This window comes from Papilio xuthus, unplaced genomic scaffold, assembly GCF_000836235.2.
Source record: "Papilio xuthus unplaced genomic scaffold, Pxut_1.1 DF828780.1, whole genome shotgun sequence".
NCBI classification, from domain to species: Eukaryota; Metazoa; Arthropoda; class Insecta; order Lepidoptera; family Papilionidae; genus Papilio; species Papilio xuthus.
Window position 1 is genome coordinate 3,183,277 of NW_013529869.1, and position 24,958 is coordinate 3,208,234.

The following is a 24,958-nucleotide window of genomic DNA, read 5'->3' on the forward strand; positions in this document are numbered from 1 at the left end:
ATTAACTTTATCAATATCAAAATCATCATGATAAAAGACACATTTTAGCAAGTGAAATGTCTTAAACCTTTAGACTCCAAGCTCACGTCGTTAGTTTTCTTGATCAGCTGTTAAATCGATTTAAAATAAATATGTTTTGGCAATACACGGGTAATAGTTTAATTAGAAATAATACTGTTGTTATTAAAAAACCTTTTTTTTATTCCACGTTTTATACAGTTGCTACATTGCCGCAAACAACAATTACAACAGTACCAGCAAGCATCGATCCGAATACTTCGCGTGAACGCGAGAGAGAAAGGGAACGAGAAAAAGAACGAGAACGGGAGCGGGAGAAGGAAAGGGAGAGACAACGAGAACAAGAACGTGAACGTGAAATAGAAAGAGAACGGGAAAAAGAACGTGAACGTGAACGAGAACGTGAGCGGGAAAGAGAGCGCGAGCGCGAAAAGGAGCGGGAAATTCAAGCAGAACGCGTGCAAGCGGCGGCACCGCCGAGTCCAGAGGTGAAGAGTGAAGCGGCCGAGCTGCTGGTACCGAAGCGTGAGGCCGCCGAGCCCGAGCGCGACTCCCCCGGCGGCATGGAGACGCGCCACGCGGGGTACGGCGCGCCGCCTGACCAGCGCTCGCCGTACGACCGACCGCCGGACGACCACGTCCGCTCCTACAGGTAACTTGCAAACAACAGTCTTCTTACGTCTACAACGACACCAAAGTCTCTCATTATGAAGGTACCCTAAATCATAATAGATTTAAGACACATAATATTATTGTAGCCAAATGAACGAAGCGCGCTACGGCTACGAACCACGGTGCTACGAGGGCACCCCGGCATTTGAGCGCTACGAACCGGCACAATGTCCGCAGCGCCCGTACGGCTGGGAAGACGAACGCTACCATGACCCACACCTACCCACACCAATGAAGACCGATCAGTCTGAACAGGAGACCAGTTCCGGCCCGATATATCCAAGGTAATTAAAAAAATAGTTTGTAAAAAGAACTTCTATACTTCTCTTCCATCTAGAAAATCTCTATCATAATGACAAAATGCCTAACATGTGGTAAACGTGGCTCACTATCCAAGTGCGATTGCAAGTTTATATATTGTGTGCCTCCCTCCACACTGAATTAAGAGCGTAAACCCTCGGCGCAGACCAATGTACCACTACGAAGCCAGTAGCGGCGTAGCGAGCGTGGGCGGAGTGGGAGCCATGACACCCGGAGTGCCGCCCGGCTTCTCCGCAATCAATCTTTCTGTGAAGATCGCCGCGGCGCAGGCGCAAAGACCGCGTAGCCCAACGCCGAGAGACCCGCGCGACCCTCGCCCGGCTATAGACCTTTCCACCTCCAATGGTAGTCCACAGGTGAGGTCATCCATCCCAAAATTAATTACAGCGTTTTTGTAAACCGATGCATAAGTTCGAATTCGTAGCTCCTTGACGTCTATATTAAAAAAGCCCATTTTTATAACAGGGTCCGTACGCGTCCCCGGTGTACACGAGCGCCGGCAGCGGCGCCGGGGGCGGGCGCGGCAGCCCCCCTCCGGGCGCGTCGCCCCAGCTCACGGCCAGCCCACAGGTGCCCAGTCCGCAGGGTCAGACCCTCGACCTTAGTGTGTCCCGTTTACCACATAGGTGAGGCATATTGGCTTAGGATTACTTTAGTTTTTATTCTAAGATTTTTCCCACTTCTCCAAAAATATTAATGTTTGGAACATGTTTTAAAGCTATTGTATTTGTCAACAGCCGCGGATTCCCAGGCGGCGTGTCGTACAGCCGGGAGTCGACGCCGGACAGTGGCGGCAGTCATCCCTACTTAGAAGCATATCACAGAGATGCTGCTGGTAATGAAACAAAACTTATATGGATTTAATAATACTAAAGTTTGAATTACCAATATATACATTGTTAGAATCTAAAGAATATGGTAGAACCTAAGATATTTGACAATGTTTCTCGAATATTTTACCCCATGTTGTAGGTTATAACCGCAAGGGACTGTAAGGTTCCGTACAGAAGGGTACCATGTAACACATCACGTAGATTAAATCGCGACCGCCGTTGTAATGCAGGGTGCCGTAGCGAGCTCGCGTCGCCGCAACATGACGCGCGAAGACATGTTGCTAATCTTAAACAACAGGCGCAACGAAATATTAACTTTATAAACACCCTGCTGCTACGAACATTTATAGGCAAAATAACAAGTCAGAATTGATATAGAGGAAAATATAAGTTAGATACAATGTACTTTTTTTTACTACAGACCCCTTAGTGTGATACCAGTTTCTTACATACAACCGGTCGGGTACATGGATTTCGACATTTTATTCTTTCGTTAGGTTACGGCGGCGTAAGTCCGCATCCGGTGGCAGGGTACGGGCTGGGGCAGGGCGAGTACGCAGCGGCAGCAGCAGCTGCGGCGGGCTACGGTGGCTACCAGTACCAGTGCGGCTACCCCCCACCAGCCTACCCGCACGCACCGCCCTACTCGCCGCCCTGCTACATGCCGCCGCCGCACGCGCCGCACGCCTCCCACGCGCCCCACGACAAGCCTAAAGACAACACGTAAGTATCGTTTTTTTAGAATAAAACGGCAAAGTGACCACTTCATATCGCTAATAAAGCTTGGTGACCACTGTCCGTAGAAGCAAGGAGCAGACTTCTGTATTTAATTTTAAGGTCTTCAACTTTTTGATCCTTGTGTGTCAACGACTACCAGTTGCTGAAAGGGTCCAAAGAATGGCCCTGAAAGTCGGTTCAAAGATTATGTGATCAAAAGCAAATCCAAGGTATAATCTAAGGCCGAAGTGTAAATTTCCTAGAACGATAGATGGCTAGAATTAAAATTAAATAAAGAATTTGGGTTCGATAATTAATTTCTCACCGAACTTATCCATTCTGTGACCGTGATAAAGTTGCAACTGCACATCGATGACATGATGTTTACGTGTCATATGGATAGTAGTTTACGTCACCAAGTGATGAATTATTTACACAATATGACATTCCATCACCATTGATCACAGCCTTTCAATAATACTGCTATATTGTTGATAGCAGACAGAAATCACTCATTGATTATAGGTTCAAATTTAAAACTAATGATCATTATTATATTCTCATTTTTCTAACAATCTGTATAGATTTATATTTTGAAGACGACGTAACTCTTAATCAACAAATTTTCAAAGATCCAGTAACCAGTACCACCAATTAATTTATTTGTCCCGTCTCCTGTGTTCGTTTTTTAAATGTTGTTATTGTTTATACAAAAGAAAATAACAGTGAATGTCTGTAAAAGTTACGTTACGCTATTGTCTCGAAGTGTGGGATTTCAATTGTAGCTAAATCACACTCGTCGGATCAGTCTAAATATACCGGCGCGGCGTGCGCGGCGCTCCCGCGAGCACCACCACAGATAAATAAAGATAAGATTATACGCATAAACCCGTACCAAAATACAGATATGCGACGTAACAGGTGAGATAAATAATTTATTCAATTAATTTCTAATTATCTCAATAGAAAAATAATTACAAACAATTATAACGTTATAGCTAGAGGAACGGGGATTTTGTAAACATTTCCATGCAACTTTACGTAGATTGTGACGTGTTGAGTAGTATTATACAATACCGTTTCTATGTTAGTGGGGCATTTGGAACTATATAAAGGCACAAAACAAGGCCTTGTAGTTTGATATTAACAAATAAATATGACACATTTCGAGTTTTGCGCGTTTGTTTTGATAATTTATTTTATGGTAGCTATATTCGCGACGAGTATTACGTGAGAGCTGGCTACCGGTGCCGCGAGTCCCGCGAGCTGCTCCAGTGCCCGGTTGAGTGCTGCGACGGCTCGGGACACGTGTCGGGCAACTTCGCGACTCATCGCAGGCAAGCGATAATATTCCAGTACTCGCTAATATACGAGTACTCACGAGTATTCGAGTACTCGCAAATATTATCGCGTACAAGTGAATATTCGCGTTTGCATCGCGAAGTGCTCAATGTGGTTCCGTGTCGTTATGCGCCCCTGAACGGCAATTTGCCCGTTTCCGCACCCGACAAATTGACGGCGTAATCCGAGGTTTCTCTGTGCACTAACCGCATGACGAAATGTTGACATGAAATCGTCGGAAGCAACGATTTCGGTTTACGTGTTTAGTGTTAGAAAAGCTGACTTTTAGCATAAAGCTTTACTTGATTAACTAACTAAACTAATAATAAATTCGGTTAATGTCCGATGTCGTCCGAGTGAATTTAACAAAGCATGTATGTGTGTAGTTGTTGATAAAAGCCCACAGATAAAAAAACATAATTTCAAAGCAAAAACAAAATCCAACTTCAATAGCATCTTTAAAAACTATAAGTACCGTAATGTATTATTGATCAGACTAAACAAACCAAAATAATTAAAAATAAAATCAAGATAACTCAAATCGTACGAATGAGTTTTTATTCAATAAAACTACAGATACCAAAATGCACTAACACAAACAGAGCATTTATATATAGAAATACGATGCATTCCCGTTTCATCGTCTACATACACGCGTGTTAGCAGACGCAGCTATTTATACACGCCTCAGTGAGATGCTTACCGTAAACTTCCACCGAAACACTTTTATTGATACATTTTTTTGTTTGGATTAATTATTCGGAAAAATAGACTTTCTACTTCGATTGGTGATTTCTGAAAATGATATTCTTATACAGTATTAAGACTAGGATGTATTGCTTTTTAAATTTAATTGTTATTACACAGGTAATTATGGTCAAGAAAAATGTAATGTTGTACTGTAGGCATGTTCGTAATAACGTGTTGTTTATATTTTGTTCACTGTATAACCATAATCACTAACGGAATGTTTTCTACTCAATATAATGTGTTGTTATAATAATACTTAATATATCTGAACAATGAAACAAAATCGTAAAAGGATGAATTAAAAACTATTTACTTGGTTTTTATCGATCGTACTCTTTAATTTTCAATCGTGTATTGTCCTAAATTAATGGCGTTAATGTTGCCTTCCTTCCTGCAATACATAATTGGCATTTCATAGGTAATTCATGGATTTTTTTGTCGATCACATAATTTTTGCTTCCTTGATTTTATTTTGAGTCTATCAAATTGATTGTTAAGACAATGATTGTATATGTTTTAATGGATATAGCGTATTGCGATACGTTGGGTCGTCACGTCATTGTAAGCAGTGTGTACATGTGCAGCCTGTCGGGCTGTCCGCGAGCCGACCGCTCCCAGCTGCAGCCGCACTCGCAGGAGCTCAAGTGCCCCACGCCGGGCTGCGATGGCTCCGGACACGTCACCGGCAACTACTCTTCGCACCGCTCGCTCTCTGGATGCCCGCGCGCCAATAAGCCCAAGAGCAAGCCCCGGGATGGACAGGACTCGGAGCCACTCAGGTAAACGACTCCAAGTAATAACCTAGTACTAAGCGCTTTCCAGCTTCTTGCATGCCAAAAAACTCGAGGATAGGTCGGACTTGGTGTTACTTAGATGACGTATATGTTGGTGCTTAAGTACTACTCCTCGTAGCGCTCGGTAACCTGCTGCCCGGACTGCAAGCTCAAGAACAAATCTCAGAACGGACAGGATTCGGAAGTAAAGTAATTACCATAATCAGTCTTGCAGTTTAAGAATTCCTAAATGTTATGTACTACAACATCATGTTATATTAAAAGTATGTGGCGGCGAATCAATGATAGCTATCTAACTAGAACAAAAAACTGTTTCATCTATCGTCTTTGATAAAATCAAATCAGGTTGTCATTTCAACTTCATGCGTCATATCTAAAATTTCTCTAATACCAAATTTTTCAAATCACTTAAAGATAAGCCCTTTTTTATACATTTCAAAGAATAACATTTACATATAGTATGTTGATTATTTGCACGCTGCTTAGATGCCCTATACCGGGCTGTGACGGATCTGGACACGCGACAGGGAAATTCTTATCGCATCGGAGGTAAGGCCACGTGCGCACATACGTTTATACATAGAGACTACTAGCGTAATGTTGCAAATGTTATAAGATTTTATTTATTTTTTTAATTAATGTAATGGCTTTTTTTATCAGCGCTTCCGGCTGTCCGATAGCGAATAGGAACAAAATGCGGGTCTTGGAGAGCGGCGGCACAGTAGAGCAACACAAGGCAGCGGTCGCAGCGGCCGCCTCCGCTATAAAGTTCGACGGAGTCAACTGCCCTACGCCCGGCTGTGATGGCTCCGGGCATATAAACGGCTCTTTCCTAACGCATCGCTCCCTTTCCGGGTGCCCCGTCGCAGGCTCGTCCACGCCTACCCCGCAGCCCAAGAAGGCGAAATACCCGGATGACATAACACCCTTATACCCAAAACCATATTCAGGTACATTTATATCAGTGGGATTTATTAATTCGTTAAGACTTTGATAAATCATTGAATTGCGTTCTATATGCACCTTGTAAAATTTTCATTTGTCATTTGTAGGTATGGAGATGAACATGCAAACTGGAAACGGCGAGGATCTTATGACTCTCGAACAAGAAATAACAGAACTCCAGAGAGAGAACGCCCGCGTTGAATCGCAAATGATTCGACTGAAGTCGGACATCAATGCAATGGAAACTCATCTCAGTCACGGTGAACGGGTAAGTAATTATGACATAGAAACCTAGGTAGGGCTGAATCAATAAGTCATAGACATTACATAATAATCTTTCAACGGTCAAAAATTTCGTAGATGGTACTGTCATGGCTCCAAACATCCAGCTTTGAGTGCTACTAACATCTTGCAAACATTTGTGAGTACAGCTAACTATTCGAGTACACCCTCGTAACGCAAAATAGCCAATAATTAAATGATTAATTGATTGTTGAATTTTGATATTGATACTTTTCTTTATTTGCAGGAGAATCAGCTGATATCCCAGCGGAACAACAACCTCAATGAATATTATGAGAGCCTCCGCAATAACGTTATAACGTTACTGGAACACGTTCGGATTCCTGGTGGAGGTACGGTGCCCGTGACGAACGCTGGGGGCACACCCGGTGCACCACCGCCGCCCGTGCCCGGCGATAAGCCCGCCCACGACAACTTCGACTCCTATCTCACCAAACTGCAGACCCTGTGCTCGCCAGACGGCTACTGCCCCGATGAGAACCGCCCGATATACGAAACGGTGAAAAACGCGCTTCAAGACTTCACAGTGCTACCAACCCCCATTTAAGGTTCAACAAGCGCCGCCGAAACTGAGCGACAATAAATACATTGTCCGATTCAGATCGACGGAGCTTACACGGTGATACAAAAAGACATAGTGCAATTTAATAACGAAAAATTAGAACGTTTAGCTATTAACCAAAGTTTATAAACTTTCAAAGAAAAACGGTTAAAGCAGTGAATATTATGTGTATAAGAATATGTATATTATATAACGCATCCGAATACTTAAGATTATATTCGGACTTTATGTGTTCTGCTTAGGTAACAATGTTTTGTGAACCATTGTATACGATGTGTGACTTGTCTTCGACGTACACACAACACTTTAAAATCTTTCGAATATAAAAAAAAAAACTAAAGAAGGACTAATAGTAAGACTTAAATAAAATTTAAACATTGTTACTCGTATATGCTTAACATAAAACTAAATGTTAGGAAAAAATTTATACTATTGCATATAAGTGAGTTAACATACACGAATATTATTGTCAGATTTGGTATGTAAATATTGTACGTAATTCTATATTAATAGAAATTATTGTCGTTGGGCTACGACAGTATTTAGTGGAAGGATAATTTTTTTTAGCCCAAAAAAGGTATTACGTAGTAATTAAGATGACATGTTAACGAATATTTACGTTTTACGTTCTAAATACTGGGAATGTGCCAAATGCTTGAGTCACAGCTGATCCCTCACTGATATGTGGACTAAGCTACGGAGATAAAGATTTTAAAAACGAAATTATAAACTCCTTAGAGGACTCTCTAGTCACTTTTGTAAATAAAATTGTGAATACATAGTTGACACGTCATATGGACGTTTTTATTTATATTAGATAATAATGAGATCTCATTAGTAAGGTAAATAATTCAGTCATTAATTAACCAATTTTAGAAATAATGAAAAACTTTCTTTGTTAGTCATGTTTCACTTTACTGTGATTATGTTACGTGTTACAACTTATTTATTGTTAACTTTACGGAATGTGATAGCTTAATTGTCGCGAGTTGGTGTTGTTTTGCAATGTTTTCATTTGGCAAAATCGTACACAAAATGTGTGCAATAATTGTTTCAAATTATACCTATTTCATAATGTTTTGTTAAAATTATATTATTTAAAGCTTAAAATTTCTCACTTCAAAATGATACACAAATCGGAAATTATATTCGTATTTAAATACTAAACCTACTACTATGTTACTACTCTGATGTCATATACGTTTCTGTAAAATATTGAGTATGTGTTGTTAAAGAGAATAAAAATAATAAATACAAATAACTTGGTGTAATTTTTTCTTATTGCATATCATAAAACCAAACATGCCATTTAGCAATAGATCGACCTAAGGATGCCAAAAAATTCTAAATAAATCGTAGAAAAATCGTCTACGAGAATAAAAGGCGCAATCGTTCGATAACTTAGTTGTCGCCGATTGTAACACGAAGTCCATGAAAATTATCGGAGAATAATTCTAATAGCCTCGTACGCATGGATATCAATTTAGATTATCGGACATGCACTTAGTCCTTCGACGTACATTTAAGCTAAAAAGACTCTAAAATTATCAGACGAAAATGTATACGAAAGCCAAAATATTGTACAGTATGAGACGCAAGGTTAAAATATTAGTTTCGAAGATTTACACGAAGGGATTTATACAGGCAAAGTTACGCCTGTTATACCATCGTAAAATACTTTACCTTTCTTACGGTACATATTAACATTTCGATCAATTTGACTGATCACATAAAGCGAAAAAAGCATGCATAAGCATTTTCTGCCCAGTTGTTTATTTTCCTTAAGTTTTATTTTTCACAAAATCAAAGCTGTAATTCGATATTTTAAAGAATAATTTTAAAACAGGAATCATCTTTTACTTTAGGAAGTCGTATTGATAATCTTAACTTTTACCTTTTTGGGAAAAAAAGTTAAAAGTCATTGTCATTTTTTCAAAATCTGTCAAATGTCAATGTCAATAACACATGTGTCTTGCTCATAATATATTAATAAGCAAAAAGCGATACAAAGTTTTAATCAAATAAAAACATATCTCCTAACTTTAAAAATGAAAGTCCAAAATAAGACAAAAAAGGTATATTGACATTTTTATACGAAAAGTAATCTTAAATCTTTTTTAGTTAAACAAGTATTTATATTTTTCAGAATCGTTATTTTCAAGAAGAAAAGAATGAAAAACCAAAAAAATCCGATTCTAGTACTGACGTCCAGGTTTTTAATATAAAAATAACACCACATACTATAAAAAAACAAAGATTTAAGGTAAACATACTACGAAAATACCAATGTATTGATGAATAACCAAAAAACTTTAACATCATGTTATACGATTTTTGCGTGAAAAATATTTAATTTTATGCTAAATATTTTAGTTTTATATGTATGGATTGTGTGACTGAATTGAAAAATAATATTTCAGGAAGCTCGTATTGTAAAAAATGTAGTTAAAAGGGAACGTGATGTAAAATTTCCCGGTAAAGCGCCTATAGACCCGAGTTCATTAGAGCGCCATTCTAGAGGTGAAGGCTTGCAAGGGAGAGGAGTAAGACATCCATTATATGCATTAAAATTAAAAAAGAAAGAAAATAAATATAAGTATGCTCAAGAACAAGCAGCTCGAGCGGAAATTCTTCTCACAGAAGATCAAGGGTATTGCATATTTTTGTAATTATCATTTAAAAAAAAAAGGGATCAATACATGATTTAATTAGCTACAAAATACTGCTGAAATATGCAGAGTCTCATAAAAGTTAATACAATTTTACAGTTTTTTTTCTTTTGAAGGTTAATTGAAGTTGGTGAAGGTGAGAAAACAACAGCAGTCTCTCAGAAAATAATAGCAGAGAATGTAGATATAGCTGCTGCAACAAAGATATTTGATTTGAAGCTTGACTTTGGACCGTACCGAGCTAAATATTCACGCAATGGTAGACATCTGCTTCTGGGTAGTAAACAAGGTCACCTTGCTGCCTTTGACTGGGTTACCAAGAAATTACATTGCGAGATTAATGTAATGGAGAGTATTCATGATATAAGGTGCTGACTTCATGTTTAATTAAAAATTAAAATTTAAAAAAAAAATTCTATCAAACACCACTTACAGCTCAAGGATTTTTAGTTTCAGGCAAATCAATAAATAACTTTATTCCCATGTATTTTAAACTTTAACTCTTTATGGTATTTAAATTGTGATTTTTTTATGTATGTTTAAAATTTTTGAGTGTTTCAACATATATCATGTGCATAAATTTTTATTTCCAGTTGGCTTCATGTAGAAACTATGATAGCAGTAGCACAAAAAGAATGGCTATATATTTACGATAATACAGGAACTGAGCTGCATTGTGTCAAAAAAATGGATAAAATACTTCGCATGGAATTTCTTCCTTACCATTTTCTATTGGCTGCTGTTGTAAGTTAGAAATTTTTAATTTTGCCTTAATCATAATATGTAAAAAATAATTTTATAAACACTAAAGTTTGGATGGCTAGATATTTGTTATTATATATCTCCAAAATATCTTAACAGATATCGATGTTGCAGTTAGAAGCTAAGAAAAAATTAAATGGCTTAGATATGTAATAAAATTCCATTTATGTAATAGTCTTTTTAAATGATGATTGATAATTTCAGAATGAATATGGATTTATGACTTGGTTGGATATATCCATTGGAGAAATAGTAGGCCACTATAATAATCGTATTGGAAGAACAACGGTTATGACTCAAAATCCTTATAATGCTACTATTTGCTTAGGTAACTCTAAGGGTGTTGTTTCTCTATGGGCTCCCAATGTTAAAGAACCCTTGGCTAAGATATTATGCCATAAAACACCCCTTACAGCAATCGCTGTTGACAATAGAGGGATGTAAGTACAATTTACAACATGTCTAATTCTATCTGCTTTTTTTTATTATTTTCAGTTGAGTCTCTTTATTGAATTATCGAGAATGAAAGGGATTGTTTGTAAATTTATGCCAAGGTCTTAATTATTGTCTATCTCTATTTATGTACATTTTATTAACATTATTAACCATATTTTCATGTCAACATTTTCTTCCGAGGCTTGACAGATTAAAATTAACATTTTAAATCAAGTATTTGTTTTTTATTAAAGGTACATGGCAACTTCTGGTGTAGACAGAAGCATGAAAATATGGGATATAAGAAATCTTGATGGTCCATTGCAGCATTACAAGTTAAGAACACCTCCTGTAGATTTGAATTTCTCACAAAAGGAAATGCTTGCAGTTGGGCTTGGAGATGTTGTTGAAATATACAAGTATGTATTAGTTAATATTTAAAAAAAAATAACTTATACTCTATATTTCTAATGGTACAGACTTACATTTTTCCATAATATTAATTGAATACCATTTTTTATAGTAATTGTTGTTCACAAACTACGGAAAAACCATACCTAAGGCATCGTATGGCTAAATCCATATGTAACTTTAACTTCTGTCCATACGAAGATGTTTTAGGAGTTGGAACAAGCAGTGGTTTTACAAGTATTATAGTGCCAGGTAAGTCGATATTATATCGAATATTTACAAAAAGGAAGAATAGAGTTTGCCCCGTATTTATAAAGTTAACAGAACTCTTTACTTACTTTTATTACTAAAAGAAAATATTATTGAAAATAAACAAATTATTATGTTACAGGAAGTGGTGAACCTAACTTTGACGCTTTGGAAAGCAATCCCTTCCAAAATAAGAAGCAAAGAAAAGAGGCCGAGGTTAAAGCTTTGCTTGAGAAAATACCCGCGGAACTTATTACTCTCGATCCATTTGATGTTATGCAAGTGGATGTACCTTCAATGAAAGACCAAATGGAAGCAAAGAAGAAACTATTGGTAAGTTTTATAATAATACTAATATAATATACGCAAATCTAACAGCTTTTGGTCTACGTAAAATAAGTAATTTTGATAATTTTTTCCTTCTTAATTACTTTTACAGCTTAAATTAATTTATTCAAGTTATTTTTTGAATCGGAATTTTGTGTAGATATTATATATTGATAATAATTTCAATGTTATCTTAATTGCAGCATATTAAACCCAAGAATGTCGATTTCACTCCGAGGCATAAAAACAAAGGAAAAACAAACATAGCAAGGAAGAAAATCATAAAGAGTGCAATGAGAAAGGTAAAAATATTAAATTTATTACAACTAGCAACCCATAATAAGTAGTAACATTTTTTTTTAGTACCATAGCCAATGTTGTAACAATTTCATAAATTCCAGGAAATAATTGACCAAGCCATTGAAGCTCAGAAGATGTTAGAAGAACCGCAGAAGGAGAAAGAATCTGCTCCAAAACAATCATTTGGAGTACTAGATAGATTTGTGCCAAAAATTAAATCGAAAAAATAAAATTAAACATAAGTGTCTTTGAACTTGGTTTTTTTCTTAATAATTCTGTTCTAAAATATGTTAGAGGTAGTTGATACTAGCGTCCATTCAATGCTTTTTGAAACAGTAGGTCTTATTTACCGCTATTATCTGTTATTTCATTGAAAATAGCTATAATTCACTAATAAATAAAACAGTTTTTAAACTTTAAGATGATATATTTTAGTGTTGTATTTACATGATTCATTTTATCCTTATATGTACATCAATATAAATTCAACATGATCACAAAATGTAAACAAAATATAGAAACAATGTCTTTGATTTGTGTAAATAAAAATAAAAAAAAATTATGATTTCATTAAGTATTCTTAACAAGGTATATCAAATAAATCACACAATCCTTCGCTGCCACGCAGCGAGAATGCAAAATCTTGTTTGGTTATTGGCGGACTCAGTCTTAATAAATAGTCTGAAAAAAAATGCCTTTATGACTGAATATTCAAATGACTGTCATAGCTGATTCCAGCCTTTCATTGTTTTAGAAGCTTCATAATTTCAGTGGCCTTGTTCTGTATATACTTACTTGAATGATGATATGAATCTCCACAATTATTTGTATAGCTCTGTACTTCATCATTTAAATTCTCCTCCATATTAACCTAGAATAACATATAAGTTAATACCAACACCTTATATCCCAATTTCAGCAATGTATATGTTTGACAACAACACAGATAGATAACTATACTAGTACTAGAAGTATTTATTACCTTTTCTTTTTCTGCATCACATAAAAGTATAACTCCAATCTGTTCTGTTGACTTCACATGTAAACTGTAATTTGAATCCTTGTCCTGAAAAAATAATTATTTGTAACTTATGTCACCATAAAACAATCTTTATCTTTAAAATAAGCAAAATAAATTACAAGATTAATAGAATGTCATTTGATTCATGCTGTATCAAACCTTTAGAAAAAAGGGAAGGTGGATAAAGATAATGTCATTTAATTTAATTAAAAATATATACCTTGCTAGTTGGTGAGTTAACAGCCAAACTTGCACCAAGAGGAACTTCTAAAACTAATACTTGACCATCCTTAAAACAGTTCTTGACATCATCTTCTGTGACATAGGACAATGTGTGATTATCTGTGTCGTCCAGAACATTTTTTAAACTTTGTTCAATATAATGAAGGTGTCTGAAAAAATTTAATTTAAACAAATAAAATCAACATGAAAAACAACAACCACAGAAGATAGGCATTAAGTAATTCTGCATTTTAATGATACTTGTTTGCCATCTCATTAAGATAAAAAATTCTCTTGCATGTAACTTACTTATCAATCACAACTTCATGTTCCTCAAGGCGGCCAATCTGTCTTCTCAATAAAGTGACTCTGTCTCCTATTTCATTTGAAGTACAATCTGGACCAACACCTCTGCGAATTCACCGTCAATTTTAAACGTTAACTTTCCTAAATGTAATAATTTCCTTAAAAATTTTACTTACTTCCACTGTATGCTATTTTTACTGCGTTTTTCAATTAAACCAATACCTTCTAAAACATTGGTTATATCATATATTCTCCTTTTTTGTCGAACAGCCAACAAATCAGTTGCCTTAAAGCACACATTAAATTTACAATTCGATTAATTATTTTGAATTTCATATTTTTGGTGGGCAAAATGACAAGGTAGCAAGTAGTCTGTAGTCAGTACTTACAATTTTCAAGTCTAAAACACCGTCTTTGGCCTTTTGTAACAAAGAAACAAACCGAGTTGTAAGTAATCCCAAAGATTTTTCATTTCTTTTGTATACATCGGCCATTGCAAAAGGGAAAATAATATGAAATCAAAAATAAGTCACTTTTTAAGATTTTGCGTAGCGGCGGGATCTCAAGTTGGTAAACATGGTTTTTGAATAAAGAACAGATAAAAAATTAAAACAAAATGCCAACTACCTCTAGCCACAGAATATAAAACAACCACGCGGCACTCTAAGTGTGAAAAAAAATCGTTAAAAATTACATAGCAGCTAGATATTTGATACAAATCTCCAAATGGATGAAATCTAAATAAGATTAAGAAAATCAAAGTTTGTATCAATCATAATACTTTTTTGTATCCTATTCGCTGTTCCTGTAAAAATCTTCATATAAAAAGTTAATGTCAACAATTTAGTGTTATGGCAAACCTGCGGAAATAAATGTCAAAAACATATGTTTTTTCATAAAAGTCATAACATTTGTTCAAGTTTGAAAAATCACTTGATTTGTTTCTAACTTTTTAAATATAAAATCAATAATTGATGTCTCATAACAGAACTTTAATATTACTTACCGATACAATAAAATACAATGATAATAGTGACTCCAGTAGTTGGAGTGATATGAGTTTTGTAAAATCAGAATCATCTGAAGACGACGATGAAGATGATAGGTTATTTTTTCCATTGATGCACTATTTATCACGATTACGAAGAAAGAGATTAGACGAATATTTACACATGGTGGATTCATGGTCTGATTCTGAATTTAAGAATCGTTTACGCCTTTCTCGTAAAACTGCATACACCCTTATTGGTAATAGGTTATACTAATAATATTCATGTTCAATTAAGAATACGGTAATACATTTATATTGTTATTTCAGATGAATTAGAAAAGTCTGGATTTATAGCACAACACAAATTTGGTTTAAAGCCTCTGGAACCAAAGTTGTGTTTTTATATATTCTTGTCATTTATTGCAAATACTGAACCTCTAACACCAATTGCAACAAGATTTGACATTTCAGTCTCATCAGCTTTTCGAGTAATAAGAAGAGTAGTAGCTTGGTTACTGACAAAATTGAATGATGTTATAAAATGGCCTGCAAACTACACAGAAATACAGACAACTTGTGATGATTTTCAAACTAAAACAGGAATATCCGATGTATTGGGAGTAATTGATTGTATGCATATAAAGATTGAAAAGCCAAAAAATGCAGCAGCTTATTATAATTCTAAAGGATATTTTTCACTTATATTACAAGCAACATTTGATGCAAATATGAGGTTTATTAATGTTTATTGTGGAGAACCAGGATCATCAAGTGCTGCCAGAGTGTTAAGAAAGTCTCCACTATACCAGACAGCATGTCAGAATAGAGAAAGATTATTGCCACAGAATACTTTCCTCATTGGACATTCAGGGTACTCCTCACTACCTTGGCTTATGGGACCATTTAGGGAAAGTAATAGATTAACAGTGCAACAAAGAGAGTTCAATACATTACATGCCTCTGCAAGAATAGTTAGCAAGAAAGCATTTAAGCTCCTAAAGAATAGATTTAAGAGAGTAAAATATTTTGCGGTATATAGAAATATTGCTTTTATCATAGATACTGTTGTAGCAGCATGCATTTTACACAACTATTGTGTCAGTGAAAATGACCATTTTAATCTGACTGATTCATGAAGAAATGAACAATTCACATTTGGCTAAGCGTAAAATTTTTATAGCAACTTCTTCTTCTTCCTGTGAAATTATTATGTTGAACACTTTAATGCGTAAAAATTATATTGGCACTAAATGTGCTAGTCATTACAATAAGAGTTAAATATTAAAAGACTGGACACAACATATTAATCATGAAATAAATATTGGTGGTCATATTTCTATTTTATTTTACACTATATAAACAATACTATGTACATTGCATGGTTGTGTATATGTCTACCACTCATGACGCATTCCAGCCAGCTATCTCACTTCGCAAGTATACTATTTTTAATTAAATAACCTTAATTATAAAGTTATGTACAAATTATGCAATTATTGTTTTAAAAACTTCAATATCACTGTGGGTGTAGGAATGCCCTTAACAATGCACATTTCTCTCTTTCTATTTTAAGTATTTCTTCTTGCATTTTCTCTTTTAATTGTAACTTTTTTAAAGCTAAACTTTCTTTTATTTCCAATTCTTTTTTCCTTAATTCCAATTCTTCCTGTTTTAGCCTCAGGCTTCTTTCATATCTTTGATCTCTTAATTCCTTCTGCTCTTCTTGTCGTTTTAAATAATCTAGCCATTGTTTATCTAATTCAACTTTTGCTTTTCTTTCTGTTCGTATTTTGTGGTATGGTGAACATGATAAAATTGTATTTTTGTTACTTTGCCCTCTGTCACACTGTGCAACACCAGAAGCCAGTCTGTATGTTTCGTTATCATCATTATATTGCCCTAATATTTGATGCATTTCATTAAAATATTTAAATGTCAAATTGCCTTGTCCATTCTCAATGCTGTCTTTGTACTTTTTGGTAAGAGCATTAATTTTCCATCGAACTTGATCTGGTGTTACCTGTAATTAATATTACATTAATTATCTCATATCAAGAGCTATATTAAGAAACAAAATTTTCTGTTACCTCAATATTTAGTGCCTTCAATTCTTCGGCCATTGAAATCCACATTTTTGATTTTCTCTTTGGATTATCAATCATGTGTATTTTAGATTCATATAAATTTAAAAGTAGTAATGTTGCATTTCGTGTCCAAATTATGTCTACAATAAATATATTAAGTATGAACAATATTTTAAACTTGTGAATGTAATTTTCTAAAATAATACATACTATGTTTGCCTGTTTCGTTAGTATCAGTTTCTTCGGATTTCATTCCATTAGAATGATTATACTCAGGTATGACGTTTTGTTTATATGTGGCTGCTAAAATATTAAAGAAAAAAGAGGTTAATAAAAAATACTTCTTGATATTGGTGTGTAAAGTAAAAGTCCATGTTTAAATAAAATAATATGTAGTTAGCAGAATTGAATTTCTTTTCCTTACATTGATTATCCAGCATAGCTAAAACTGTAACATTGCTATCAATATTGTCTTCCATTCTAATAAACTTTGTTATTGTTTGTTATTAACAGATTTTATGTTGTTTGATTAACTTAAATGATTGAATGTTATTGTGGCGGACTTTATAGTTGGTAAACAATAAATATTCATCATTATACTGTTATTAATATAATTAATTAAATAACAATATCAACACAACAAGTTGACATAATAATGTCAAATTTCACAGATAAGAGTAAAATAAAGTTAAAGACAGTGAAATATTAGGTGCCTTACAATAATTTTTGTGCATGATGAGTGCTTGGAAATTAAGTTTTAATAATTTTAGTTTAACTATTGACTAATCTACTATTATAGAAAGTTATGATTTTAATTGGACATTTTGTTTTACTAATTTTATCATTGATTGTCTGTCTCGAATTATATATAAAAGCTGGCTCAAGCGGGCAATACTCAATACATTAAAATTAAAAAAATAAAATAAATTGACAGTTGCAGTTTCACCGTTGACGTGACATCTTGACATAAACTTTAGTTTCCTAAATAAATGTTAAAATAATTTATTATTCTTGGTAATAACCAAGTCCTACGCAACACTTCTAAAACTGAAATGGCTAACTGTGGTGATTTTATTAAAAGTCAATTTCCTTTGATAGACGATGATCTTAAAAAATATGTGGAAGGTACGTTTTTAGAGGTTAGAAAACGATGAAATTATTTCTTTGTAAAAGTTAATGAAAGTACTCAGAAAGTTTTATTAATTTCGTTTTGTCATTTCTTTTACATTTTTAAGTTACTTCTAAAATTCTGAGATAAACCGTGTTATATCTAATGTCTATTTAAAGTAAGTGATATTTTTGTTTTTAGATATCTTAGACAACAGTGCTGGAGAATTTGAAGATACCGAAGAAATTTATGAAGCTGTCGGTGAAGTTTTACAAGGAATATCAGAAAAGTCAGAAAATGACATTAGGTAAGACAATTTCCTGAAATTTAATCATACACCAATAATTTTGCAAAAAAACAATATTCATAATACTTTTTAAGTGTTACAAAACAGCAATTTACTGTTATAATTTTGTTCTAGGGATATATGTGAGCAATTATTACATATGCTTCAACCTGACAAGACAGGAAATATAAATGGTCCCAGGAAAGTTCTTGATGCTCCAATACATTTGGCTTCCATGACAACAACTACAAATGATTCTGAAGAACTTAAGAGTATATGGTTGCAGACCAGAGATGATAATTTTGTAAGCAACTTTCAATTTTATCTATATGTGAATTAAACATTGAATACAATTTGCCTCTAAATGCAGAATAAAAGACCGCTAAATTTAAGAATGTCAATAACATCTTTATACATATTAACAAACTAACCCGTTAATTAGACATCGGAATACATTGTTTGATGTCATAGTTGCCACTCAATTGTAAAACAGTAATTATATTTAGGTATTTTTTTACAGAAAGTAGACGCTAAAAAATTAGAGAAGGCTGAGGCTAAATTACAACAGAAACAGCAAAAGCAGAAAGATGCCAAAGTACCAATTGCAGCCCCAGTTTTACAAACTGCCACCGCATCACAGGTCACATCCAAGAAGGACAGCAAGTTAGAAGCAAAGGGCACTAACAGAACACAAGATATAAGGATAGAAAACTTTGATATTGCCTATGGTGACAGGTATGTTTAATATATGATGCAGACAGAGATATGCTTTATTTATCATATTATCCGTCACCTGCAACTCTGTCCGCACAGAATTAAAAGAAAACTTCATAGTCTATGTAGTCTTCAAGACTATGTTTTAGATCTGACATGCCATTTGGCATAGATGTAAAACATAGTCTTGAAGATAAGTCTGATATTTATCAGCCAGATCCATGAAGCTGTTCAAAAAATTAATATCTTACTGTTTTCTAGTGTGGTTTAAATTTTTAAAGGTACTTAGAATAATAATAACAAAAGTAATTAATGTATTTTACAAACAATTTTTATAAAAATTTAATTAAAAACACTCATATTATTTTTCACCCTACTTATTAGCCTTATTCTACAAGTCTCAAGGCTGTAAATCAATTAAAATGCTTAGAATAATACAATTATTTAACCAAATATGAAATTTATACAGCATTGTCTACTCAAAGTACAATATTTTTCTAATACCGCATAATTTTCAGAGTATTATTACAAGGGGCAGATCTTGTTTTGGCATTTGGTCGAAGATATGGCTTGGTCGGAAGAAATGGTCTCGGTAAAACAACATTATTGAGAATGATATCAGCGAAACAGTTGAAAATACCTTCACATATATCTATATTGCACGTAGAACAAGAAGTAGTTGGTGATGATACGTTAGCATTACAGAGTGTTCTAGAATGTGATACAGTAAGAGAGGATTTAATAAGAAGAGAAAAAGAAATAACAATAGCTATTAATAACGGGTAAGTACACAAACATATAACCTTTTTCTCAATCACTACCAGTCATTGTATGACTCACATATTCAATGAAAAATATTTCCAGGATATTTTCAAGTGTATGATTTATTATTTTCCTTAAGTTTAAATTTATTTTCATAACAATTGTAATAAGTAACCATTATTAATAACAAATAACCATCGAACAATGCTGAATGAGACCATTAAGTCTTGTAATATTCATAATAATCATCCTCATCATCTCACTACATGTCCCTACTGAGGGACTCGAGGTAAAAACTCCTTAGTGTAAGTTAAACTTATAATTTGTTTTATTGTAGATCAACAGACCCATCATTATCAACAGAGTTGAGTGAAGTATATGCCCAGTTAGAAAATGTAGAGGCTGACAAAGCGCCAGCGCGTGCTTCAATAATCCTTAGCGGTCTAGGTTTTACCACAGAGATGCAGAACAGAGCAACCAGAACATTCTCCGGTGGCTGGAGAATGAGGCTTGCGTTAGCCCGTGCGTTGTTTTCTAAGTAAGTTGATATTAATACTAGCTGTCGCTCGTAAAACTTAATTAGTAGCCTATGTGTTCTTCCAGACTATCTATTACATCTAGGTCAAATTACAGCAAGATTTGTTAAGTGGTTCTAGAAGGGAATACCTTCTAAGAAATAGTTGCTTCACTAAAATACAATGCAGATTTGTTATGTGTTTATAAAAAGTCTCATATATAGTACAATATACATAATGGAAGTTAAATAATAAATATTATGTAAATATAATAATGCATATTCATAAACTATATCTTTCCATACGAACTTATGATGCAATACAAAACAAGTGTGTTATCATATACCTGTATTATCAAAAAAGCTATTTTAATGCTATTCACTGAGGTTAGATTAAACCTGTTCTTATAGCAGTGTGTAGTAAATAAAAACATAAATTGTAAATATAACTTGATTCTACGTTTAAATTCTTATAATATACAAAGTAAGGAAATATTTCTTTTCTATAATGTAATAGAAAAAGTACCCAGAAAACGTAATTAGTAAACGTAGTTACCCAGAAAAAGTAATTTATATATTAAAAAATATGAAAATATTAATGGATTCTTAGCTTTTACTAAATATGGAAATTTATCGACTGTTATCTAGACTACATTGGGAGTCAAGGATTTTACTTTGTATCAATACGCCATGGTTGTTAGCTCTCGTTTAAATTTGAATATAATTTCAATTCCTAATCCGATTATTTTTTCATTTCAGACCAGATTTACTACTGCTCGACGAGCCTACCAACATGTTGGATATAAAGGCGATCATCTGGCTAGAGAATTATTTGCAGAATTGGCCGACGACGCTGCTTGTTGTGTCCCACGACCGCAACTTCCTCGACACCGTCCCCACTGATATATTGCATTTACATACACAGAGGATAGATACATATAGGTAAAATTAATAATTAAAAATTACATAAACAAAAATTTTTTTCATACATGTGCAGGAATTTAATCTATATATCTAGAAAGCTATTCGACTACTTTCTCTATTGTACATTTGGCATCACAAAACCATGAATATTACTGCAATTTAATATTGTAAAGGGAAATTTATTTATTGCGAAAATATTTTTTGGTGAAGGTTAAGTATAATCCATTTTTATGTGATTTTTAAATAATCCATTTCATAATAAGAGGGACCCCCTGTTAGAGAAATCCTCACCTCACATGACAAGTACGTTTTTATTGAACGACAATGAACTTCATTGATCTGAAAATTGCATAAACATAATCTTACGTAACAATTGAGACCCCCTGTTTGAGAATATTGGGGGGTTCCTAATCATTAAATGCTGCATTTCAGGGGTAACTACGAGCAGTTCGACAAGACGAAGAGCGAGAAGCACAAGAACCAGCAGCGCGAGTACGAGGCGCAGCAGCAGCAGCGCGCGCACATGCAGGAGTTCATTGACCGCTTCCGATACAACGCCAACCGCGCCTCATCCGTACAGAGCAAGATCAAGATGCTTGACAGACTGTGAGTTCCATACATTCTACTAGCAATATTTATATTCCATTCACAGACAGATAATACCGCCATCTATTGTAACTTATTTTTAAATATAATAGGTATTGCTATTGGCACTATTATAGTCAAACAAGGATATTTGAACCTATGAACACAGGCCTATGACTCTATGGTGGTTCTGGCACAATATGTATATAAAACCTACTTACTCATAAAAGAAGAACAAATTACATGACAGCTACAGTACATAAAGGATCTTGTGACATTTTTGACGATGATAGGGGGGCGCTAGTGAGCGGACATAATTTAGTTTGACTTATCCCCACCGGGCTAGATATCCTTTTTAGTCTATACTTTGTTGATTTTAAATATGTATGTTTTTAGACCAGAATTAAGGCCGGTAGAGAAGGAGATAGAGGTGCAGCTGAGGTTTCCGGAGACGGAGCCGCTGTCGCCACCCATACTGCAGCTCAACGAGGTCGGCTTCTACTACGCTAAGGACAAAGTCATATTCTCCAATGTCAATCTCGGTGCTACTCTAGAATCTAGGATTTGTATTGTGAGTATACATATTTAAAATATCTAGATATGGAGTGATTGATGGATTTGAAGATGCATATAAATGTAGGTAGACTGAAAAAAAATCGAGGAAATTACTTTAGTATAATATTCATAAAATACCTGTGCTTTTTGTTTATGTAAATTATATAAGCAAAATTAAATAATACACATATATAAATAGTACTTTTTATAGTACAACAATAGTTACTGTAATCTTGAAAAAACTTATTTAAAACGTAAGTTTGAGATTCTAATGAAAAAATTGATAAGAATCGTCTCTAGAAGTAAAGGTACATTTTATCTATTTGCAATTCTAATGTCGCCATTGCACGCGTTGACCTTGATGTCGCGACACTGCGAGAAAATGCAGCCGTCACCTATTAACCAATACAATTGAACCTTATTGTAAGGACAATAGAGTTTATTTTGCTAATAGATAATTATGAATCATGTTTTTGTTCTACAAGTTATAAGTAACCATTTAGATAAAATAGCCATTCAGTGATCAGTAGGGCACTTTACTTATCACATGAAACACAAAAGTATGAATAATTTTCTGTTCCATGCTAAAACGCTAAGGCATACTGATAAAAATATGTACGATTTGTTCCATATTGTGACGTCATAGCTAAAAATAAAAATAGGGTGAACAAAAAAGATGATTTTGAGATTAAATTTATTTAAAAATTTAATCGCTTAAAATATTTTTATGGAAACATTTATTGTAGCTACTGTCGCCCGCGACTCCGTCTGCGTGACATTGAAAAAACTTAGTAGCCTGTGTTCTTTTACTCTTCTACATCTATGCCAAATTTCGAATACATGCAGCCGTTTTGTAGATACCTTCTAACAAACATCTAAACATTCGCATTTATAATATTAGTAAGATGTGTTCTGACAGAAATGACACATGTTATACATTGTTGTCTATGTTTTATTCAAAGACAATATGAGTGATGACAATAAGTTCAGGTGGTAAGTAATATTTTTGTTTTTAATTAATGCTATAGTATATTAACAGGTGGGTGACAACGGAGCGGGTAAGACGACTTTACTGAAGATAATAATGGGCATATTATCTCCGACGAGCGGCGTGCGCAGTGTACACCGCGGACTGAAGTTCGGCTACTTCTCGCAACACCACGTCGATCAGCTCGACATGAATGTCAACTCTGTAGAATTATTGCAGAAGACGTATCCTGGTGAGATATACCTCACAACATCGTATTGTTGATGATGATTAGGACTTTTATTTGTCCTAGTTTTTTTATTTCATAAGTCTGTTATTATCGGTTGCAATTTGCCTTGTATTGTTTTTTTTTCTTCATAAAAGAAGTTCATACGTACGTCTTACATGAACATTTTAGTAGTATAAAAAGTAATTATTTTTAATTTTTCTTTAGGTGAATTTTTAAACAAGATTTCCATTGCAGGTAAACCAGTGGAGGAGTACAGACGACAGTTGGGCAGTTTCGGTGTGAGCGGGGACCTGGCGCTGCAGACTATCGCCAGCTTGTCTGGTGGTCAGAAGTCGCGGGTCGCGTTCGCTGCCATGTGTATGGCCAACCCCAACTTCCTCGTGCTCGACGAGCCTACTAACCACCTCGATATTGAAACTATCGAAGCATTGGGCAAGGGAATCAATAAGTACACGGTAAGTACAGCATTGTTAATCAGATCGTCGTCGGTCGATAAATGGTCAGAAGTGTAAGCGACGGGAAGGGCCAGAGAATTAGAATGAGAAATCTACAGAGACTATTGAGTAACCATTAAGTTGCTTAATCTGTGGTCGCTATCTCTTTTATCTCCTCTCTCTCCCATCACATATTTTATTGAATTAAATATGCTATGGGAGAGATAAGTAGTGAAATGAAATTTTTATTGCAAACTAAGTACGGATCAGCCAGTGTTGCCTTGGCTTTCTAACTAGTAGGACGTCCCTTCATGGCTCCGTCTACAGTTTTGTTTAGACAATTTTAATTTTCATGTATTTTTCTTAATTATATTGAAGGGCGGTGTGATCCTCGTATCTCACGACGAGAGGTTAATACGAATGGTATGCAAAGAGCTGTGGGTGTGCGGCGGCGGCTCCGTGGCCAGTGTTGAAGGCGGCTTCGATGAATACCGCAAGATCGTTGAGAGAGAACTCGAAGCCCAGAACAAATGATCGCAGATCAACCACAAAATGACTCATTATGTAATCTGTGTATAAAGCATCCCTAAATTATATTATGTAAAATAACTATTTTTCAGTTTTTTATTTATTATTTTTTAGCTCATCTTTGACAAGTTTCTAAGTATGGCAACACTAATCAGTCACTTGTCAAAGTCCACTCTTGACTTTAGGTTTTTGGTATTTTAGAGGAATAAATTGGCTAAAAATATGGTTAAAACTTTTATGTCATATATGTAAGGAAAAAAGCGAATATTAAATTAAGATTTTCTTCCATTTTACGCTT

General features: G+C 34.6%; 6 protein-coding genes across 6 annotated transcripts in view; 4 read left to right on the plus strand and 2 right to left on the minus strand.

Moving 5' to 3' along the window:
- LOC106128516 (uncharacterized) overlaps positions 1 to 8,487 on the plus strand; it is a 70,051-nt gene extending 61,564 nt beyond the window's left edge. Inside the window, exons 8-18 of the mRNA XM_013326939.1 lie at positions 220 to 670; positions 777 to 974; positions 1,157 to 1,367; positions 1,477 to 1,637; positions 1,749 to 1,846; positions 2,342 to 2,567; positions 5,222 to 5,431; positions 5,933 to 5,995; positions 6,107 to 6,396; positions 6,499 to 6,659; positions 6,921 to 8,487. Coding sequence (XP_013182393.1) covers positions 220 to 670; positions 777 to 974; positions 1,157 to 1,367; positions 1,477 to 1,637; positions 1,749 to 1,846; positions 2,342 to 2,567; positions 5,222 to 5,431; positions 5,933 to 5,995; positions 6,107 to 6,396; positions 6,499 to 6,659; positions 6,921 to 7,241 — 2,390 coding nt within the window. The 3' untranslated portion in view covers positions 7,242 to 8,487. The remainder of the gene's footprint in view (positions 1 to 219; positions 671 to 776; positions 975 to 1,156; positions 1,368 to 1,476; positions 1,638 to 1,748; positions 1,847 to 2,341; positions 2,568 to 5,221; positions 5,432 to 5,932; positions 5,996 to 6,106; positions 6,397 to 6,498; positions 6,660 to 6,920) is intronic.
- Positions 8,488 to 9,296: 809 nt separating this feature from the next.
- Positions 9,297 to 12,662, plus strand: LOC106128447 (WD repeat-containing protein 46). Its single transcript, XM_013326844.1, has 11 exons — positions 9,297 to 9,331; positions 9,403 to 9,519; positions 9,677 to 9,906; positions 10,042 to 10,293; positions 10,519 to 10,669; positions 10,892 to 11,127; positions 11,377 to 11,541; positions 11,646 to 11,785; positions 11,925 to 12,115; positions 12,313 to 12,411; positions 12,511 to 12,662. Exons 1-11 carry the CDS (start codon positions 9,305 to 9,307, stop codon positions 12,637 to 12,639), a joined length of 1,737 nt encoding a protein of 578 aa, XP_013182298.1. The 5' UTR covers positions 9,297 to 9,304; the 3' UTR covers positions 12,640 to 12,662.
- A 93-nt stretch (positions 12,663 to 12,755) lies between these two features.
- LOC106128450 (E2F transcription factor 2) lies at positions 12,756 to 14,529 on the minus strand. Its single transcript, XM_013326848.1, has 7 exons — positions 14,348 to 14,529; positions 14,135 to 14,244; positions 13,962 to 14,063; positions 13,651 to 13,822; positions 13,392 to 13,475; positions 13,205 to 13,280; positions 12,756 to 13,090 (listed from the first exon to the last, which is right to left on the minus strand). The coding sequence occupies exons 1-7, from the start codon at positions 14,450 to 14,452 to the stop codon at positions 12,990 to 12,992; spliced, it is 750 nt and encodes a 249-aa protein (XP_013182302.1). The 5' UTR covers positions 14,453 to 14,529; the 3' UTR covers positions 12,756 to 12,989.
- A 332-nt stretch (positions 14,530 to 14,861) lies between these two features.
- Positions 14,862 to 16,108, plus strand: LOC106128448 (putative nuclease HARBI1). The gene is made up of 2 exons (XM_013326845.1): positions 14,862 to 15,206; positions 15,277 to 16,108. The coding sequence occupies exons 1-2, from the start codon at positions 14,933 to 14,935 to the stop codon at positions 16,083 to 16,085; spliced, it is 1,083 nt and encodes a 360-aa protein (XP_013182299.1). The 5' UTR covers positions 14,862 to 14,932; the 3' UTR covers positions 16,086 to 16,108.
- A 337-nt stretch (positions 16,109 to 16,445) lies between these two features.
- On the minus strand, positions 16,446 to 17,647 carry LOC106128449 (uncharacterized). The gene is made up of 4 exons (XM_013326847.1): positions 17,458 to 17,647; positions 17,244 to 17,336; positions 17,037 to 17,173; positions 16,446 to 16,969 (listed from the first exon to the last, which is right to left on the minus strand). The coding sequence occupies exons 1-4, from the start codon at positions 17,510 to 17,512 to the stop codon at positions 16,466 to 16,468; spliced, it is 789 nt and encodes a 262-aa protein (XP_013182301.1). The 5' UTR covers positions 17,513 to 17,647; the 3' UTR covers positions 16,446 to 16,465.
- A 319-nt stretch (positions 17,648 to 17,966) lies between these two features.
- Positions 17,967 to 24,948, plus strand: LOC106128509 (ATP-binding cassette sub-family F member 3). Its single transcript, XM_013326932.1, has 12 exons — positions 17,967 to 18,158; positions 18,343 to 18,448; positions 18,563 to 18,731; positions 18,948 to 19,162; positions 19,660 to 19,923; positions 20,241 to 20,441; positions 21,177 to 21,359; positions 21,774 to 21,947; positions 22,323 to 22,497; positions 23,521 to 23,701; positions 23,933 to 24,153; positions 24,511 to 24,948. The coding sequence occupies exons 1-12, from the start codon at positions 18,086 to 18,088 to the stop codon at positions 24,664 to 24,666; spliced, it is 2,118 nt and encodes a 705-aa protein (XP_013182386.1). The 5' UTR covers positions 17,967 to 18,085; the 3' UTR covers positions 24,667 to 24,948.
- Positions 24,949 to 24,958: the final 10 nt, after the last annotated feature.

Excerpts from the sequence above, each read along its gene's own strand:
- LOC106128450 (XM_013326848.1), bottom strand. The coding sequence starts at position 14,452 with ATGGCCGATGTATACAAAAGAAATGAAAAATCTTTGGGATTACTTACA. Across the intron at positions 14,064-14,134 it reads AAAAATAGCATACAGTGGAA|AGGTGTTGGTCCAGATTGTA; the intron begins GTAAGTAAAATT and ends GTGAATTCGCAG. Across the intron at positions 13,091-13,204 it reads AGATTCATATCATCATTCAA|ACTATTTATTAAGACTGAGT; the intron begins GTAAGTATATAC and ends ATTTTTTTTCAG.
- LOC106128449 (XM_013326847.1), bottom strand. The coding sequence starts at position 17,512 with ATGGAAGACAATATTGATAGCAATGTTACAGTTTTAGCTATGCTGGAT. Across the intron at positions 17,337-17,457 it reads AGCTATGCTGGATAATCAAT|CAGCCACATATAAACAAAAC; the intron begins GTAAGGAAAAGA and ends TTAATATTTTAG. Across the intron at positions 16,970-17,036 it reads TGAAGGCACTAAATATTGAG|GTAACACCAGATCAAGTTCG; the intron begins GTAACAGAAAAT and ends TATTAATTACAG.
- LOC106128509 (XM_013326932.1), top strand. The coding sequence starts at position 18,086 with ATGGCTAACTGTGGTGATTTTATTAAAAGTCAATTTCCTTTGATAGAC. Across the intron at positions 18,449-18,562 it reads AAGTCAGAAAATGACATTAG|GGATATATGTGAGCAATTAT; the intron begins GTAAGACAATTT and ends ATTTTGTTCTAG. Across the intron at positions 22,498-23,520 it reads TAGAATCTAGGATTTGTATT|GTGGGTGACAACGGAGCGGG; the intron begins GTGAGTATACAT and ends GTATATTAACAG.
- LOC106128448 (XM_013326845.1), top strand. The coding sequence starts at position 14,933 with ATGTCTCATAACAGAACTTTAATATTACTTACCGATACAATAAAATAC. Across the intron at positions 15,207-15,276 it reads AACTGCATACACCCTTATTG|ATGAATTAGAAAAGTCTGGA; the intron begins GTAATAGGTTAT and ends TTGTTATTTCAG.
- LOC106128447 (XM_013326844.1), top strand. The coding sequence starts at position 9,305 with ATGAAAGTCCAAAATAAGACAAAAAAG. Across the intron at positions 10,294-10,518 it reads GAGAGTATTCATGATATAAG|TTGGCTTCATGTAGAAACTA; the intron begins GTGCTGACTTCA and ends TTTTATTTCCAG. Across the intron at positions 10,670-10,891 it reads ATTTTCTATTGGCTGCTGTT|AATGAATATGGATTTATGAC; the intron begins GTAAGTTAGAAA and ends TGATAATTTCAG.